The sequence below is a fragment of the Rattus norvegicus genome, chromosome 15 (genome assembly GCF_021556685.1).
Source record: "Rattus norvegicus strain SHRSP/BbbUtx chromosome 15, alternate assembly SHRSP_T2T, whole genome shotgun sequence".
Taxonomy (NCBI): Eukaryota; Metazoa; Chordata; class Mammalia; order Rodentia; family Muridae; genus Rattus; species Rattus norvegicus.
The window spans coordinates 59,511,153-59,530,493 of record NC_141548.1 but is presented as its reverse complement, the minus strand read 5'-3'; the positions used below and the strand labels follow the sequence as shown (position 1 = coordinate 59,530,493).

The following is a 19,341-nucleotide window of genomic DNA, read 5'->3' as shown; positions in this document are numbered from 1 at the left end:
TCAGCCCGATGGTTGGCTGTGAGTATCTATATCTGTATTGGCCAAGGGCTGGCTTCAGTTCACAGCACTTACATTTTGGCTTCCAACCATCTGTAAGAGCCAATGTCCTCTTCTGACCTCTGTGGGCACTGCACACATTCATGTGGCAAAGACTCACATACATCAGATAAATACATTTAAAAGCAACCCGATGATGGTTCTTAGCAGACCTCTGGTCCTCCAGTGCCTCACTGGAGAAATGGAGTAAGAAAGTCATCTTTACTGGAGCAATCCTCATTCTGATCCTGAGACAGTCAGTATATGTATAATATATGTACATGCGCACTACATCCTAACAGTAAACCCAACATTTCTGGTGCTTTGATCTGCAATGAAATTGTCACCCTTCCTTGTTATCATCTTGACTGGAAGAATCTTATCAAGGGCTGTTTTTTTTCTTGTTTTTGTTTTGTTTTGTTTGTTTGCTCCCCCCCACCACCCCAAATTGTACTCCTAAGATGAGCTATCCAGATCTGGCTTCTCCTTTAAGAGGTCCCTATCCTCCCTGTGTCCAGGGTGGCCTCTTGTGCTGTCATGTCTAGATAGGGAAAGGGTAATAGGAAAAGGGAAGGCTGTATGTGGGAGTGATATCTCTGTACTAAGAATCCTGTTGGCTGGTAGGACTTAGAAGACCATACCTGCCAAGAGGGAGGCTAGACATCTGTCTTCCAGCTGAGCTGCCATTTGCCTGTGATGCTTGAGGAGGAGGCTGCCCAAAACCAACAAGGACAGGACATCAGCTCTGGACAAGTGGGAAAGTGGACTCACTATATACAACACCTATGCACCCTCCCACGCCCACCCACACATATGCACACATATACAGATCAACAGTTGACACAAGCCTGAAAGGTTTGAGTGGTCAGGATTTTATTTTCTAAACTTAACATGTAGGTAACTAGAGACAGCATGGGGGGGGGAGGCTGAAAAGTGGGTTTAAGAGGAGGTGTCATGGATGTTGATGGCAGCTTGCTGTTTTCAGCTAGATTTCATAGATTCAGAAACATTTGCTCAAAGCCAGAATATTCGTTGTTTTGAATGGTTATTTTCTTTTTTCCTCATGCAACTTTTCCCTCATAATTCTTTAGAATTCTAATGTTTGATTATTAGAAAAAAGCCCAGTTAGGTTTGTACACACCTTTAATCCTAGTACTCAGGAGGCAGAGGCAGGCGGATCTCTGTAAGTCAGAGGGCAGCCTGGTCTATATAGTGAGTTCCAGGATAGTCAGAGCTATGTCTCAAGTAAAAAGATGGATAGATGGATAGATAGATACATAGATAGATACTTAGATAGATGATAGATAGAATACAGTAAATGAGCCTCTCCCCCAAATTTCAACTGGAGTAAACTAGAAATCACTGGAAATTTAAAACAGGTTATATCTGCCTGGAGACTTTGGAGTTGTTCCGTGGGTGTTACTTCTCATAGGATTCTTAGTTACAAAAGAAGAATCAAGGAGGAGGTTTAAATTCCATTGACTGTCTCTTTCTTTGCCTTTGTGCTCAAGAATATGTATCCTAAGAGAGTTTCTCATAAACCCAGAAGGAAACTTGAGTTTGGGTCACTGGCATTCTCAAATCGAGATGTGTTAGTCATGTAGTGGTTTCCCAGTAGGATTCCATCTCCCTTTGCCATCGTGGTTTTGGGAATTGCAATCAACCCCCAATCATATTTAGTGTGTATAAAAGTGATCTTTATGGGAAATCTGAAGTAAGATCCACAGAGTTCCTCCAGAGCCAAAGCTTTGCAGTTAATTTTCTGTTGCTATGATAAAACATGACCAAGGCAACTTACAGAAGACAGGGTTTGTTTGGGCTTATGGATCCCGAGAGGTAGGCATTCATGATGGGCTGACTTACGGCAGGGAAACTCGGCAGCATGTAGCAGGCGTGGTAGCATGTAGTAGGTGGGGTAGCATGTACCGGATGCTAAGAGCTCACATTGTGAGTCATACACACCACACACACACACACACACACACACACACACACACACACACACACACATACACACACGGAATGGCAGGAATCTTTGAACCCTCAAGGATCATCTCCAGTGAAGTACTTCCTCTGGCTAGGTTGTTCCTTCCAGACCTCTACAAACAGTGCCACCAAGTGTTCAAATACAGGAGACTGTCGGGGGTCATTCTTATTTAAATCACAACGCCCTCACTGTCATTCACTCAAAGGCTGATGGTCAGGGAACCCCAGGGGAGGGGGCAGAGTCTGGGGGATTGCAATCCAGAACTAACCAGTCAGAGATGCCAGAGGAGGGCTTTGATGTGTGCTGTGAGTACCCCCCAGGATGGAAGAAAAGATTCTGGCTGGACATCTTGAAAGAAACAGAGATAGAAGCAGCCACCCAAGAGGAGAGGCGAACGGCAGACATTTAATAGAGCTTGTGTTGCTAAGGTGTGGGTTTGCTTGTGTGTGTGAGGAGAATGGCAGCCTGTGGAGTGGCTGGGAAAATGTGTCTTGTTTTACACACTAGCTGCATCTTCAGCCACCTCTGTCCCTTACTTGTTTGCTTTATTAAGAGCTCCCAGTGCCTTGGCCAGAGGTTCTGACTTGATAGGCAGAAGGAGGAACCCTGTGACTTCTTCAAGCCAGCCTAAGAGCCACTGATGGACAGGACAGCCTTTGTTTTGTTTAGTGAATTAAATGTGATAAAGAGAATGGAGTTGGTTGGTGGAAAAGGTGGCGTTAGAAGCTGGAGAGAATTGTCTATATCAGAGACGAACCGATGTCTAGTGCCTCTCAAACCTGAAGTTCAAGGCCTCGTGGAGGTCCATTCTAGGAAGCATCCTGGTCATCCAGATGCTGCTCTGGTTCTTGGTGTTGGCCTTTTGAGTGTACCAAGTGGGGATCACAGCAATAGCTCTGGTAAAAAACAAAACAAACAAACAAACAAAAAACAAAACAGCGATTTAAAACGCTGAGGCTCAAACTTCCAGAACGCAGACTCCTCTCCTTCTGCCCATTCCGGCCAAGCCTCTGGCTGACTCTCCCGAGTGGACAGCTTAGTCATTACATCAACGAGCTCGGAGCTTGAGGATGGCCTTACCCTTTTACCCACCGGCTCTTCTGATGTGGATTCCGCCTCCTCGAAAAACACTCGAGTAGGACTCTACCTGATGGATGAATGAGTTAGGGTTCTGTGTGTTCTTGTCTTATGTCAGGCCCATTTTGTCTAGCTTTTCTAGTTGTCTCTCAAAACGAAGTGCAGGCATTTCTCAAAACGGGCTCCCACGAAGGCTTGCCCACCTGCCCGTGTAATTAGGAGGCTGTCTCAAATACACATGGAGTTTATTATCTGTACACTAGCTATGTGCATCCAGGGGCTAGCTCACCCTAGGTGAGCCTCTCAAGGACCTGTGACTTTCATTTATGTCCCCAGTGGCAGGCATGCAGTAGTACAACTTAAAGTACAAAGTTAATGCGTGAATATTCCATATCCACCTTGGATTACGTGTCGCGTTGTGTCTTGTCAGGTTTATCATCACTGTTGAGACACCATGATCAAAAGCAAGTTGGGGAGGAGAGAGTTTGCTTGGCTTACACATCAGTGTTCATCATTGAAGGGAGTCAGGGCAGGAAATCAGACAGGACAAGAACCTCAAGCAGGAGCTGGTACAGAGAACACAGCGGAGTGCTGCTTACTGGCATGCTCCCCATGGCTTGCTCAACCTGTCTTCTATAGAACCCAGGACCACCAGCCAGGGGTGGCATCAGCCCAGGGGTGGCACCACCCACACTGGGCTGGGCCTTCCCCCATTTATCACTAATTAAGAAAATGCCCTACAGGTTTGCCCATAGCTCGATCTTAGGAGGCATTTTTCTCAACTGAGGTTCCCATGTCTCAGATGACTCTAGCCTGTGTCAAGTTGACATAAAACTGGTCAGCACGTGTGGCTAGTCACTTGTCAGAAGCAAGCCGTGCTGTTCACATGGCTTTTTCGGATTTGTTAGGGCTGTAGGTCTCAAGTTTCCAGAGGGCAGCTTTCTGTCTGTGGCCAGGAGCCTGTTAGGGGCCTTTCTGTGGTGGCCTGCATCTTCCTCTTGTCATCCTCAATATCGCAGCTGCAGGTCTGACATCTTGGCTGCCCTGCGACTCCTATTCCTAGGGTATCAAGATCAGGGCTGGGAGACTTCGGAGGCCATCTTTTTTTGAGGGGCGGGGTTTAGTGAGGTAAAAGTACTGCTAGCATAAGGCCGGCTGGCATTCTTGTTGCTGTGGGCAGAGCGGGGCAGAGGCACGCCACACTCCTCCATTGAGCACCTACATACCCCCCTCTTAAAAAAATCCAAAAAAACCAAAAAAAAAAAAAAACCCAAAAAACCCTGAGTACCATCGTAGAAGACACTTTAAAGTTGGGCTTTTACGAAGACTAATACTGCTGTCATAAGACATTTTTTAAATCAAAGCCCAAGGAGACCTTTAACCACAACAGAAGCTTCCTCATTTAAACCATGAAGGTTAAACAATAAAAACTAATTTCCTATTCCCAGAATGCTCATTGCCCTTCCAGGAAAAGCATCACTCTTCTTTATGAAAACAAGGACACGTAGCTCCTCGCGCTCTTGGTATGGAAAGTCCATTAGCAGCTGTAGAGCTTCTCTCCCCTCACTCCTGGGAGAAATGGGACCCATGTGGCCATCGTAGCCGAGCTCTTCACCCGGAGCTTTCAAAGACATCCCTGTCAGATGCTCAAGGAGCAGGAGGCGGTCTGATCGGAGGATCAGTGGGGTTAGGAACCCCTTCTGCCTATGCCCTCCCTACTTCTTGCTGAGCTACTGGATCCCCTTTTGTACTTCCACCCCTCATGGGCATGGTGAGGAGTTGCGTCCATTCTGAGAGCTCTCCCATGGTGGAGGGCTCTGCCTGAGGAAGCCGGTCTGAGCCATTATGCACCTGCTCAGACAGAAGATTGCCCTAAAGTTCTTAACTTTGGGGACTCAATGATTCCCCCTGAAGACCTGTGCCATCATAGGACAAATAATCCTACCTCTCTCTGGGTGTGAGCTTTAGGGTCAGGGAAAGCTGAAATAAGGATTCTAAGTCCTGCTCCAGCAGGGTGGTCGTTGCTCTTTCAGTTCTCTGAAGCAACTGTGCGTAGAGATGATCCACTCCAGGAACCACTGTGGGGTTCCAGCTAAGTGCGGGACCCAAACAGGGCTGATGTACCTTGCAGGTTAAGAGTTCTGTTTGCATTTAAGACAGTAAAAGTAAGTTCCTGTTTGTCCTGTGTTAAGCCCTTGCAAACTAAAGTCTCTATTTGTAATTAAGAATAAGTTTCTGTTGGTAAATTATCTCTCCGCTGGTGAAACGAGCCAGCTCGAGTCCCATCAGATTGTATTAAAGGCAGGTCTATTGGGAAGCTGCTCTTGGGCGAGTTCTCTGGCCCCAGGGAAGGAAGCCTAGGAAGTTGCCATTGGAACAGAGAGAGGAGAGGGGGGAGCCAAAGTGAGAAAGTGTGCATGCAGAGAGGAGAGAGAGAGAAGGAGAGAGGGAGGAGACCAAAATGTCTGGAACATATAGGGAAGAGCCTAGCCTCTAGGGGAAGGGCTGGAAACTTCTCCGTTGGGGACAGGTATGCCTGGTAGGGACTGAGGGATGCTGGGAGAACCTGAAGGGCAGGTCTGCTTTGGTATGTGGGATGTGCACTTCAGTCCCTTGATGTACGTATGTGATGTATACTTTACCCTTGTTCCGTCCCTCTCGTTCTATCTCATTCTATCTTTCTAACAGTATATAACAGCCAACCTCACCCCTGTAAACGCCTTATCTCTTCAAAAAGGAACTTCAAGAGGCCAGCAGGGCTGCTCTCTCAAATCCGCCTTAGGGCGAGGCGGCTGGCTGGCCAGTTCAGGTGCATCCCCAGCTACAGCTTTCCCTGGACAATCATGGGCTTGGTCTTTTCTCCTCGAGAGTCTCAGGTTTAGCAGAAGGAGCAGTAGGTACCAAAGGTATCCACGAATGAGAAGCCAGGTTCTGGCACCTGGCACCCTCGGAAGCAGCTCCACAGGGCCTACCCACAGGGCCGCCAGCATCCTTGAGGGAGGAGGTGGCCCACAGGGGAGGAAGAGCTATGAAGCCACTGCTTTCTCTACACCCAAAGACTTCACAGCAAGTGACAGTTTCTAAGTCTTAAGAGGTGGAAGGACAACAGGACACCTTGCAAAACTCCAATCTCCTAATCATGTACTCGGTTGCTCTGGCAACCAGCTCCCATCCCTTGAGTGATCTCATTAGCATAAATAGGCCTGGTTGAAAAAGGTTTATGAATAACAGAAGATGCTTCCTTTGTGTGTGTGTGTGTGTGTGTGAGTGTGTGTGTGTATGTGTAAGTGTGTGTGTGAGTGTGAGTGTATGTGTGTGTATGTGTAAGTGTGTGTGAGTGTGTGTGTATGTGTAAGTGTGTGTGTGTGTGTGTGTGTGTGTGTGTGTGTGTGTGTATTGCAATATCACAGGGCCTCATAAACCTTAGGACTGTACTTGTTCCTGAAGTCACCAGGTGATGTCAAGAAGAGGAGGGACAAGCTCCCCTTGCACTTAAGATGCTCTCTCCAGCCACCGTGCATGTGTCCTTTGAGGCACCAAGACTAAGGTGGGGAGGGAAGAGGCAATTGTCTTCCTGAGGATTGATGGGAGCTTGAAGGCTGTGGCCCGGGCCTGGGAGGAGGAGATGGGATTTCTGAGGTATTTACCAAGTAGAAGTCCGCAGGACTTCCCTGCAGGAACGGGAAATGGGCTATTCGTTTTCAGAAACAGCTGGGAGTGTGGCATTCATGTGCTAACCGGCTGATGAATGCACTATTCTTGTAACTAGGTTGGAGAAGAATTACACGAAGGGTATCATTAAGATGTTAAAATGAATGCATTACATATGTTAACAAGTGTATGAACCCTGTATTATATCTGGCAAGCGGGGTGTTAAATCCTTGTTCAACCAGCCAGATGTCCCTGCAGCTGCTGTGGTATTGCAGAGGGAGGCAGCCACCTGAGACCCTTGCTGCTGGCTGGCGCCATAGTGTCTGGAGCATCTGGCTGGACAAATTGCTTCTCCGGTGACTTGATTGACAGGTGCCACTGGATCACATGATTCATATCAGGAAGCACAAGTTGGGATTTCAGACTAATAAACCCAGACTCCAGGAAGTTGACCCTTTTGGTTATTTAGAAGGATAGCAGCCAGGTTGCTGTCAAACAAACCTAAGACTAATTTAATGGAATCTTGTTCCTCACACTATTTAGCAGTTTGTAGAGGTGGCTTAGAAGTTGGGTGGAAGTGTGTAAGTCCCCCTATCTAGCCAAGGACTTTAAAGTACGACTCAGAGTTTGTCTTTATTCTTACCAGTGTGGCCTCCCATAAGTGGGCCCAACTTCTCAAGACGAGCAGTTGTTTTTTGAGTTTGGGAAAGAAAAAAACAAAAAACAAAACAAAACAAACAAACAAACAAAAACCAAAAAACCTCCTAAATCATTTAAAGGATCTGAAGGGAACTGGATCCTAGTAGACTGGATGTTTTCCCTATCACACTCCTGGGAACCACACTTTTTGGATGTCCTGTTTAACAAAAGTCGCAGAAAGGCCACAATGAAGACCACAGTTACACAACTGATCTTTTGTATGCTGTGCTCCCTGGAGGAGAGATTGAGAAATTCCAGCATTTTTTCCCTGTGAGTTAAACTACAGTTGAAATAAGGAAAAAAAAATCAAACCAGTCGTCTTCATGTCTCTGCAGATGTACTCTGACAGCAAAGATGAAAAATTAATGCAATCTAATTTGACAGATAGAGCACTCAGTATTGAAACTTCCCCATTGCCTATTGGAAAATCTGTGGCAGTCCAAGGGGCGTCAATTTGAGGCAATGTCCACTAGGTGGCACTGTGTCCGAACATTTCTTTTATCCTTGACTTGGCTGCAATTTTTGGGGGGTGTCTACCTAATTCATTTTTTCTCTTTTCCTTCTGTTTTGTTCCCTTTCCTTGTTCTGTTAAAGGAAGCTATTATAGCTTAGGCCTAAATTATGCTTGTCTAAAAATGAATATATCTTTTTGAAAAGACTACTTGCTACAGTTTGGCCATAAATTAGTTCATTTATTCATGGTGTTTCTTATTAGCTCTCATAAGATTAAAGATTCTGTTGTCCTGAGTAGTTTATACAAATCAAGGGGTGTGTGTGTGTGTGTGTGTGTGTGTGTGTGTGTGCGTGTGCACGTGCTTGAGCATGTGGATGTGTCACAGGTAGCTGATGGTTGACCTTCTAAGTTAGGGAGGTCAGGTAGAAAATTGGGTTCTCCTGAACAAAACTTGATCATGGGTCTTAAGCAAGGGAGGGTGTTAGGGAGGGCTCTCTGCTCCGTTCCACACTGTACAGACTGTCTAGGTTTCTGGGGCTTTTGTTATATGCTTCTCATATAATTCTAAATGATACTACAAGAGAAAACTTGGTTGGCTGAAGACATAAGGAGTTATTATGTTTCAATCTGTGCGATAGAAATGTTAACAGTGAGATTAGTCCTTTGAGTGAACACAGGTGCTTCCAAACAAAGACCCAGGGAGTCACTCACTTAGCAATCCTGTTTCTCAATGCCTGATGCACGTTAGAATCCACCTTGCAGCATCTTTGGGAAATACCAAGGCGATTTGAGACCAGTGGCTGAGACTTGGACCAGGTCAACCCCGAGGTTTCCTCCAAATTGCAGCTGTGTTCCCCACTGGGATGCATCAAATTCTATTTATAAGAAATTTATGTGTGTGTGTGTGTGCAAGTGCATGTGAAAGGGTGCACTGGTGTATCACTGCATGTGCACGTGTGGAAGCCAGAGGTTATTGGGGTATTCCTCAGAAGCCACCCACATTAGTTTATTAGGACAGGGTCCCTCACTGGCTCAAAGAGTGATGATTAGCTTAGGTTGGCTGTCCAGAGAGCTCCAAATATGAGCTTGAGAGTGCTGTGGTTACTTATGTATTGAGTGTTGAGATGACCTACTGAGTGCTGGGATTACCCACTGAGTGCTAGGGCTACCTACAGAGTGCTGAGGTTATCTACTGTGTGCTGGGATGACCCACAGAGTGCTGGGATGACCTACTGAGTACTGGGGTCACCCACTGAATGCTGGGGTTACCCACTGAGAGCTGGGGTGACCTAATGAGAATGAGGATTACCAGGGCACACCAATGTCTAATATTCCTGTTTTGTTTTGTTTTTAAATCAAACAAGCAAATCCCCACTGGTTCTGAGATCTAACGCAGACCTTCTTGGTTATACTTTGCCAATTGAGCTATCTTTCAGCTAAGTTTATTTTTTAATCGTCTCAAAGCCCAAAGACAGTTTAAAATTATAGAGTTAGTAGAATGATACGTTTATGATTGCAATTACTTTGGGGCTCAAAAGATTGGGGTGGAAACACACACACACATAATATGTGACGTGAAGTCACAGAATCATCATAAGATCCCTTTTTGGTATTGAAACTTACTTTCTGAATGTCTGAGAAGAATTGCAATTCTTGGCTACTCTAGAGAAATAACACAAAGGCATTACCTCCTGGGTCTCTAACGAGAGCTCTAATTCATCCTGGGACATGAACCCTTTCTTCCCCTGACAGCAGGCATTGAAAGTGCTTCTGAGAGGTGCTATTTATTGAATTTTCTTGTAACTAAATGGGTCTGTGGCAGTGCTGACCTAGAAGCCACTGATTAAATGGATAAGGAAAGTGCATTCCCAGTAGAGAAGGAGAAAAGCGTCCCCGCCCATTAGTCAGGGGCTTCAGCCTGCCGCTTCGGCCTGGGTCTCAAGCTTTAAGATAATTTCCTCATTTGCCCAGGTAGAAATCCTTGCAAAGGGGATTTGTCCATCTCAGCTCAGTCTGCTGCAGCAGCTACTAGTGTGTTAGAAATTCAAGTCAGAGACCCCAGCCTGGGCCTCCTGGATCTCAGACTGCCTGATCTTGCAGTTGGCACCGGCCTGCCCTCCTGGAGGTCGGCGTGCACCACCCTCAGTTTTGAGCATCGCTGCACTGGCCACAGGGACATTTTTCTTGATTGTGAGGCTGAGTGTGTAGAAAATCAAGGAACAAATTTGTAGGAATGTACCATGCTTCTCTCCTGACAATGGAGCAGTCAGAGCTAGGGGGAAATGAGGCAGGAGCTTCCAGCCTCAAAAAAGCTCTGTCTCCAAGATGGCTTCTAATCAGGTAAATATACAGTATGTACATGTGTTATCTATGTGTAGATATGCATGAAAGATATAAGAAACTGTACATATAAATATGTAAAGTTATATACAACGTAAAAGGATGTACTCTACATGTATAAATGCATAAGAATATATAGTTATAAAATAATCCATGTATATATGTACATCTCTCTGTCTCTCTCTGTCTCTCGCTGTCTCTGTCTGTCTCTGTCTCTCTCTCTCTACACACACACACACACACACACACACACACACACACACACACACACACATATATATATATGCAAGGGTCCACCATCTACTTAAAATTCCCTACAGTGGGCTTCAGGCTATACAGGGACCCAGGTGTAGGCCAGGGCAGAGGTTGATGGTATGTGACCTCTATGGTGTCTCTAAGAATTATGGAGAACAGAATAGAATCTTATCTCCTTTGGGGGTGTCTGAAGGCAGAGAGAAGAATGAAGAAGAATAAATGTTATCTCTCACTGACAAGAATTGAATTTGTGTCGTTTTATCTACCCATTTATTGGTCCCACTATAAGGCCGAAAGCCTTTCTGTCTACATAGGGAAAGCTCTTGCTACCTGGTCCATTCTTCAGACAGTGTGGGGTGGTGTTTGTCCTATTAAGTGGGAACTGGGACCCTATCTCGTCTCATGTTGGTAGCTGCAGGTACCTGGATTTACTGGGCCCTCAGCTGGGTGCTCCCCTATCTCACCTCATCCAACCATCCTGGCTGATCTGCTCTTTAAGCCGTGATCTGAACCAAGGCAAAAGTTAAAGCTTCAACCCACTCTGCCTTGGGGGACATTTTACGTTAGCTAACGTCTGAACTGGGTGGGCACGTAGAGACTTCCTTTCGGGAGCTCAGGTTAAATATGCCATCATGCACTCATACCTTCTTATGTTTACTCTTTGCCTGGCCAGTGCATCTAGGTTTGTTTCCAGCAGTAATTTAATTATTGGCATTCCAAACACTTTTAGAACTTCGTATAGTACTTTAAACTCACTGACTTTAAAAAAAATTAACTACTGGGAGCCAGGTATCGTTCTCTTACTTGTGGGCCAAGCCTCTGCGTTATAACAGAATTCACTCCTGAATTCCATAGAAAGAGGCCCAGTGAAGACTGAAGAGAATTATACATTTTGTATACACGTCTTTCCCATTTGCATACCTGTTACATATTAATTATGCCCAATAGTCTTGTCTTTTACTGCCTTGAAGGTTTTATTTGGTGGTGGTGATGGTGGTGGTGATGGTGGTGGTGGTGGTGGTGGTGGTGGTGGTGGTGGTGGTGGTGGTGGTGTGTGTGTGTGTGTGTGTGTGTGCTGGACTTTTTAAGCATTCTGGGAGCTGAGCTGCTAGGAATATGAGATCCAGGAATTTTGCTGCCTCTGAGCTTCTGGTTTTATTTTAAAGCATTTTAGCTGATTTCACATCTGATAGTCATATATATGTATAATTTATATAGAAATATATAATATATAAATATATAATATACAAATTGCATCATTATAATATATAATAATTATATTATTTATTATATATAGTAATGCTTTATAGAAAGAATGAATTTATGAATAAAATTCTCCTTCATTTCAGGAATTACAACACATTGTGGGGCCACAGCGCTTCTCAGGAGTTCCAGGTAATTATGAGTTTGAACGAGTGTTTGAAGTCCTGTAGGGGTGGTGGTCTCTAAGCTCACCTGGTTCTGTCTTTTTCAGCTATGATGGAAGGTTCGTGGCTCGATGTGGCCCGGCGGGGCAAGCCTGAGGCTCAGCCGTTTGCTCACCTCACCATCAATGCTGCCAACATCCCATCGGGTGCGTTATATTTGCATTCAGTCTGAAAACATTTTTCGATTTTTCATTCATCAGCACATGGACATCCTCAAACCTTCTAAACCGAGAGGAGAAGGCAAACCCTTCCGTGGAGCCCTACCTTGCCAATCATGTCACATAGTTTGATGTTAAATGGATCCCCACTGCCTACTTCCTTGGTGGATGATGGCATTCAAGAAGCCAGAGATTTTCCCTTCTAGGAAGGCTGTGTGGGGCTAGCAGGTGACAGCAGTACTCTAGAAGCTGAGACATTATCACTCTTTCTTTCTCTTTCTTTCTTTCTTTCTTTCTTTTTTTCTTTCTTTCTTCCTTCCTTCCTTCCTTCCTTCCTTTCTTCTTCCCTCCCTCCCTCCCTCCCTCCCTCCTTCCCTCTCTCCCTTTCTCTCTCTCTCTCTCTTTCTTTCTTTCTTTCAGGTTTATTTATTATATATACAGCATTCTGCCTGCATGTCCACCTATACACCAGAAGAGGGCGCAAGATCTCATACTGATGGTTATGAGCCACCATGTAGTTGCTGGGAATTGAACTCAGGACCTCTAGGAGAGCAGACAGTGCTTTTAATGTCTGGGCCATCTCTCTAGCCCATCACTTTTTCTTATGCTTATCTTCCCACTCTCTGGTAAATATTTAGCTTATTAGACCAGAGACCTGAATACTTTTGAGGTTGAGGACCCAGAGCTGTGTGCCTGTAGCTACCTCAGCGGGCTTAGTCATCACAGAGCCCCTCTGGCTACTCACCACGAGCTAAGCAAAGACAAGGACGGCAGGGAGCATTGTGGGAGAGTGATACCTGAGCATCCGTGTCAGTAGGACTGTGGCCTGCATGCCACACACGTCTAGTGGCTGAGGTGTTTTGCTGTGCGTTCACTACCTCTCACCCTCACTGCAAGGTAGCAGTTAATCGTTCAGACTGTTCAGACAATACCACAGTGCTTCATATGGTGTGCCCTTTGCTTGAGGTCCCTGTGGCAACAGGAGTAGAAATTGACACTCCTGCGCTCTACTTAATTCCTAGATTCATTCTGTGCGTTCTCCTAGAAGCAGGCTGCAGGGTACTTATGCTAGGTTGGCTTTGGCAGAAGGGGGTACTCCAAGGGTCATGGTATTTTTGCATGCAGTAGATTAGTTTGGAATCCAGTGACAGGGCTCTAATGTGTGCCTGGGCCCATGACCTTGTATGAAGTACGCGCAATCTCAGCTGCACTAACCATGAAAACACTGTCCGCCTTATAGGTGGCCACACATACTATGCTTGGGGTGGGGAGGGGCATATCTCATTCAGTAGGTGTGATTTAAAATTACTGTTTGTACATAATTAAGTCGTTGTGTAAATTCCACTTAGTTTTACAAATGGCTTAAGGCAGGATTTTTCTCCCTTTTTTTTGAGGTTAAACTTTCTGAGTCTTTTAAATAACAAAATCTATCTTTTAATGCATAGCTTCGAGCCATTGCTATAGCACAGGGCATAGGGAATTTTTATTTTTTCTGATTGAAGTTACAGAAGGGGAGAAATCAACTCTTGAGCTGTCAGGAGATTCTCTAGGCTGGCTCTTCTGATCCTATACATAGTCACTTCCATAAACAGGTTTTCTGTCTGGGTGTGCCTGGTGGTGGAGCCACACTAATTTTCTCTGAGAGGGGAAACTAGTTTGCATGTTCACAAAGGCAATCAAATTAATACCGATGTGCGGGCTGTGTGTGCTGCGACTGTACCCCGCATTTATCTTTTCAGCTCACTTTAAATGGCACAGGATAAATATTGCCTGTAAGCCTGTGCCAAAGTCGACTTGGCAACAGCAAGCACGTTTTAGTTATAAAGCTCCCTCTGCAGGCACCTAGAATCTAATCAGTGCCAAACTCTAGGCAAAACTCCTGGTTCTGCTCCGACAGCTATTTGGTTTAGGGTACAGGGAAACGAGCTACTCTATGCTTCTGTTTAAGAAAATAGAGTTAGTTGTTCTGGTTGGCCCAACAGCCCCTCTAACCCGTTTTCTCTCAATGCCACCAGTCCTGAATGATTCAGGGGAAGCTGGCTTTGACTAGCTATTTTTATTTTGGAGCGCTGTTATATATTTATTTACACACGAGGAGACAGAATCCACCGTGTGTGGACTGTTACCTTAGGTGGCTTCAAAGTTTTTAGAGTAAAATGCACTAGGAAATACTTGGGGGGGGGGTAGGGTCAGAAGATATAATTTTTCTTAGGAAGCTGTGTGGGCTAAATGTTTGCTGAGGTCTCCTTTCCAACATGGAGCAGCTGGGAGCCCAGCAGAGAGCTGGGGAGGTCAGCCAGACTGGGCGAAGAGGTCCTCAGCATGTCTCATTAGCAATAGAAATCCTGGCGGCCAGAGCAGCCCTCCGCCCTTCTGTGTTCTCATCTTTCCGTCCACTGTTATCTTTGGAGAGCCCTTTTATTCCCACTGTCTAACTTTCTAGCCTTTCTCCTGTGGGCTTCGTGACGCCCCACTGTTCTAATAGTGTTTCTCTCGCCAACAACATGCTCCCTCGTGTTGACCCATTCTGGACCCCAAGCTTCCTAGTTTTCTAGCTTTTCTGTCTCCTCCCCAAGCTCTGCTCTGCTGGGCATCAGGAGTCTCTTCAGCTTTTGTTGGGCAGTTCTTTGTCACTGATGTCAACCCTGTTCTTGACAGCACACAGCACCGGACAGGCCATATTTCGTATGCTCCCTCTCCTTCCTGTCAGTGGGAAGCCTCCTGAGGTCCACTACTTGGAAAAAGTCTTCATTAGCGACAGAGAGAGTTCTTTTGCATTGCAGGTGGAGTGGGTGTCCAGAGAAAGTGCCACATTAGGTGTCCTCCTGTCAGATGAATTAAGGCTGGTACCAGGTATGGAGAAAGCCGAGAGGCATATCATGGCATAGCAGTTTCCACTGGAATCGTTGATCTTTGGTTGGACTCATTGACCTCTGGGAGTGGCACTCAATCAGGATTCCTACTGTGAATTCCTTTTTTGCCTTCCTTAGCCAGCTCACTCCACCATGAGTTAGCCAATCCCATAGAAGGAAGGCACATCTTGTCTCCATTAAGAGACACATAAAGAGTAATTGAATGGAATATAGTACAGAAAGAAGCTACACAGTATGGGATAACGAGATGGGAATATCTTGAATCTCATGAGATTTGCCCATGGGTTAGGTGGCTATCTACCAGGTTGGAGGAGTTACAATGCCAGCGCTTATGATGATATAGTGCGTATGTAGGGAGCAAGCCTTTATAGTCTCGTGTTGACTCACTTGGGAGCCTAGAGTGATGTTTGCATTTGGAACATTCGACTACAGGGAGAGCTGGGATAAGACTTAACAATGGGAAGGATGGTTGCTGTCCGTGTCTGGAGGCTGCTGACCAATGCAGTCCTGCTGTAAAGTCTGAGGACACTCCTGTCCTCTTTGAGAACTAGAACTGTTGTTTTCTTGGCCATTTGATGATGGGTTGTCCCAAGCAGATAGAGTTCTGCCTCTTCTCCCCCTCCCACTTTTTCTGTTACCTGCTCAGTTTCTGCTTGCTGTAGCTTAATTTGTAGGTCCTCAGACCACATCCAAGAGACCATAGACCATTCTCTGGTTCATCCTCTGACTCTCTAGGGAAGGATACGAGTGTTCAAGTCTTCCCAGGACCAGGCTATGGTGGGAAGGCAGTATTCCTTTCCATAAACTGTAGTGTAGGTGATATGATTGCTGCTGCTGCTGTGGTCATTATTGTCATTGTTATTGTTGTTATTTTTTTTACAAGGATCTCCTCAGATCCGCCGAACCAGAGACTTGTCAACTTTTATGACCTGGAATCTAGTTCCTGGGGTGTGGTTTCAATATCAGTCTCTGGACTCATTTCTTTTTTCTTATGAAATTATTTATGTATGTTGTTGTATAAAGCAATAGGTTTCATAGTGACATGTTTGTTTATGTGTTTCGTGTCTTTTGATCTTATTTCCTTCTACTCACACTCCATCACAAATACTGCCCCTTCTGTTTGTATGGTTGGGGTGTGAGTGTGTCCTAGTTTCCATACATGAGCAAGAACTTGTAATCCTTGTCTTCTCTTGGTCTCCCTGACTGACTTCTGTCATTTACCATCATCTCAAGTCTAACAAGTTGAAGATAACATGACACCTAGCAATGTTTTTATGCTGCAGAAACAAATTACCCCCTGCTCCCGTGGTCTGAGACCTGACTGTGTTTTGTCTTGGTGGCATCAGAGGGATGGCAATGTCAGCTTGGTGTAACACTTCATAAGAATCCTGGAGAAAAGATGTGGCTTTGAGCCTTTCCACAGTTCTGTAAACTCTCACCCTACCAGTTATCACTCTTGCCAGTAGAATGATAAATGTTCACATTAGTATACACATGGGATAGTTTGATTTATTATAGTGGTATCACCACTTTTTAAAGACCCAGTAACACACATCAAAGACCTGGACTATGAAAACCATTGGGCACATAGCTGATTTAGAATGTTCTGTAGAACGTCGAGTTCTCCAAAATCAGTAGCGTGAAAGTCCCTCATCATTTCATTTCATGATGACCAGAAGGGGTTGTCAGAGAACTTGAACTGTGAGAGTGACTTTACAATGTGTGAATTCAATTGCATGAAGTTGAGAAGCTTGGAGCTTCTCTGGGGATAACCACTCAGTTGTGTGACTCAGGCTAAGGTGTGGATACTAAGCTACGGTGGGGATACCAGATAGTGACACAGATGGACATTGACCTCCCCAGAGCTTCTGTGACCCATATTCTCACATCCCTTTACACACCCCTCTCCACAGACTAAATAATATCTAAGCTATACGAAGGATGGAAATTCTCTTCCTATTACAAGTTGCTTTCTTTCCTAGCTGAACTCTAAACTGACTGGCTAATTTCCCTTTTTCAACTCAGACTGAGCTGCTCCTGGCCATGGGCTCAATCTTCTCCTCTTTAGGTTTGGTAGCACTTCCACGGGGTGCTTTGATCCTTTTCTGTGGGAAGAGTTTGCGCGCTCTCTCTCTCTCTCTCTCTCTCTCTCTCTCTCTCTCTCTCTCTCTCTCTCTCTCTCTCTCATTCTCCCAGCAATTGTGTGTACTTCCTCTCAGCCATTCTTCCTCTCTGGACCATGTTGCCTCATCACTTGTATGCTATAGCTTCCTTAAGGGCAGGATAAAGGATGTTTGCTTTTGTGCCTTTAGAGTGCCTGACAGAAAGCACTAAGTACATCTGATCACACCCAGGTCCATAGAGAAAATAAGTATCCAGGTAAGTGACTGTGTTGGAATACATTAGTGTATTTTGCCACCCCATCAGCTGTGGAAATAATGAGGAAATCTTCTCATCCAAGGAGTGGATTCTAAATCCTGTGCCTTTTTTTCTCTCTAGGTTCCCATAAAGTCAGTCTGTCCTCTTGGTACCATGATCGAGGCTGGGCCAAGATCTCTAACATGACGTTAAGCAACGGAAAACTAAGGGTTAACCAAGATGGCTTCTATTACCTGTACGCCAACATTTGCTTCAGGCATCATGAAACCTCAGGGAGCGTACCTGCGGACTATCTTCAGCTGATGGTATATGTCGTTAAAACCAGCATCAAAATCCCAAGTTCGCATAACCTGATGAAAGGGGGGAGCACTAAGAACTGGTCAGGGAATTCTGAATTCCACTTTTATTCCATAAACGTTGGAGGATTTTTCAAGCTCCGGGCTGGTGAGGAAATTAGCGTCCAGGTGTCCAACCCTTCCCTGTTGGATCCGGATCAAGATGCGACGTACTTTGGGGCTTTCAAAGTTCAAGACATAGACTGAGACTTGTTTTGTGGAGCCTTAGCATGGATATGCTAGATGTTTGGAAGGTTCTTAAAACATGGATGATGTAGATACATGTGTAAGACTACTAAGAGACGTGGCCCACGTTGTACAAAACTCACGGTCCTCTCTCGACCCTGTACAGGTCATGTATATACAAAGTCCATAGGGGATATTAGACTCATGGTGATCACACAATGGTTTTTACAATTTTGAAATGAATTCCTAGAATTAAACCAAATTGGAAGAGGTATACCCATGCTTATAAAAAAAATCGCATGTGAGCTATGGAAGGGTCATACATAGTCTCTGGGTCTAACTCCTGGGCCTGTGCCACTGAGAACCTCGAAATTAAGAGGGTACCGTTACATTGCAGAGAAATGATGGTTTGAAAGGTTAAGTTCTTTTGAATTGTTACATTGCGCTGGAACCTGCAAATAAGTTCTTTTTTCTAATGAGGAGAGAAAAATATATGTATTTTTATATAATATCTAAAGTTATATTTCAGGTGTAATGTTTTCTGTGCAAAATATTGTAAATTATATTTGTGCTATAGTATTTGATTCAAAATATTTAAAAATGTCTCACTGTTGACATATTTAATGTTTTAAATGTACAGATGTATTTAACTGGTGCACTTTGTAATTCCCCCCCCCCCCGAGGGTACTTGTAGTTAAGGGGGAAGAATTCTGGTTCTGGTGACCACATGTAGTTTGTTTCTTTATTCTTTTTAACTTAATAGAGTTTTCAGACTTGTCAAGCCTATGCAAACAAAAAAAATTAAAATGAATATCTTGAATAACAAGTAGGATGTTGGTCACCAGGTGCCTTTCAAATTTAGAAGCTAATTGACTTTAGGAGCTGACATAGTCAAAAAGGATTCACAATAGGCTACTGAGATCTGTCAGGAGTATTTATGTAATTATCGAACAGGTGTCTTTTTCTACAAGAGCTACAAATTGTAAATTTTGTTTCTTTCTTTCTTTTTTTTTTTAATAGAAAAGGTACTGTGGTTTATCAGCCAAAACACAATCTACTTTTTAAATTTTAGTGAAAGTTATTTTATTATACCTGTACAATAAAAGCATTGTCTCTGAATGTTAATTTTTTTGGTACAAAAATAAATTTGTACAAAACCTGCTTAGTGCTTTCTGTTCTTGTTCACTTTCGTGTGGGTCTTGCTCTGTGATCCTGTTCTTCCCAATATGATAATGCAGCTTCTATCTTTCTCCAAAGGTTACTGGGAGAAGCACAGATTTAATTAAAAGCTAGGAACAGATTCAATTAAATTAATGAACCTTGGAATCTGAGAAATGATTTGCAGGGGATTTGTATGCAAGGATGTGACCAGAGAGGAAACAGACTCTTCACTCAAAACAGAGAAAAGTTTGCTCTCCTCGTATCATGAGAGACATAGGGTGCTTTGAGCTGGGGGAAATTAGGGCGTGCATGCTATCCCTTAC

General features: G+C 44.5%; 1 protein-coding gene across 1 annotated transcript in view; it reads left to right on the top strand.

Annotated features, from left to right (window-relative positions):
• The window catches only part of Tnfsf11 (TNF superfamily member 11), a 31,468-nt gene extending 12,450 nt beyond the window's left edge, over positions 1 to 19,018 (top strand). The window contains exons 3-5 of the mRNA NM_057149.2: positions 11,849 to 11,894; positions 11,974 to 12,072; positions 17,457 to 19,018. Of these exons, the coding sequence (NP_476490.2) occupies positions 11,849 to 11,894; positions 11,974 to 12,072; positions 17,457 to 17,878 (567 nt within the window). The 3' untranslated portion in view covers positions 17,879 to 19,018. The remainder of the gene's footprint in view (positions 1 to 11,848; positions 11,895 to 11,973; positions 12,073 to 17,456) is intronic.
• Positions 19,019 to 19,341: the final 323 nt, after the last annotated feature.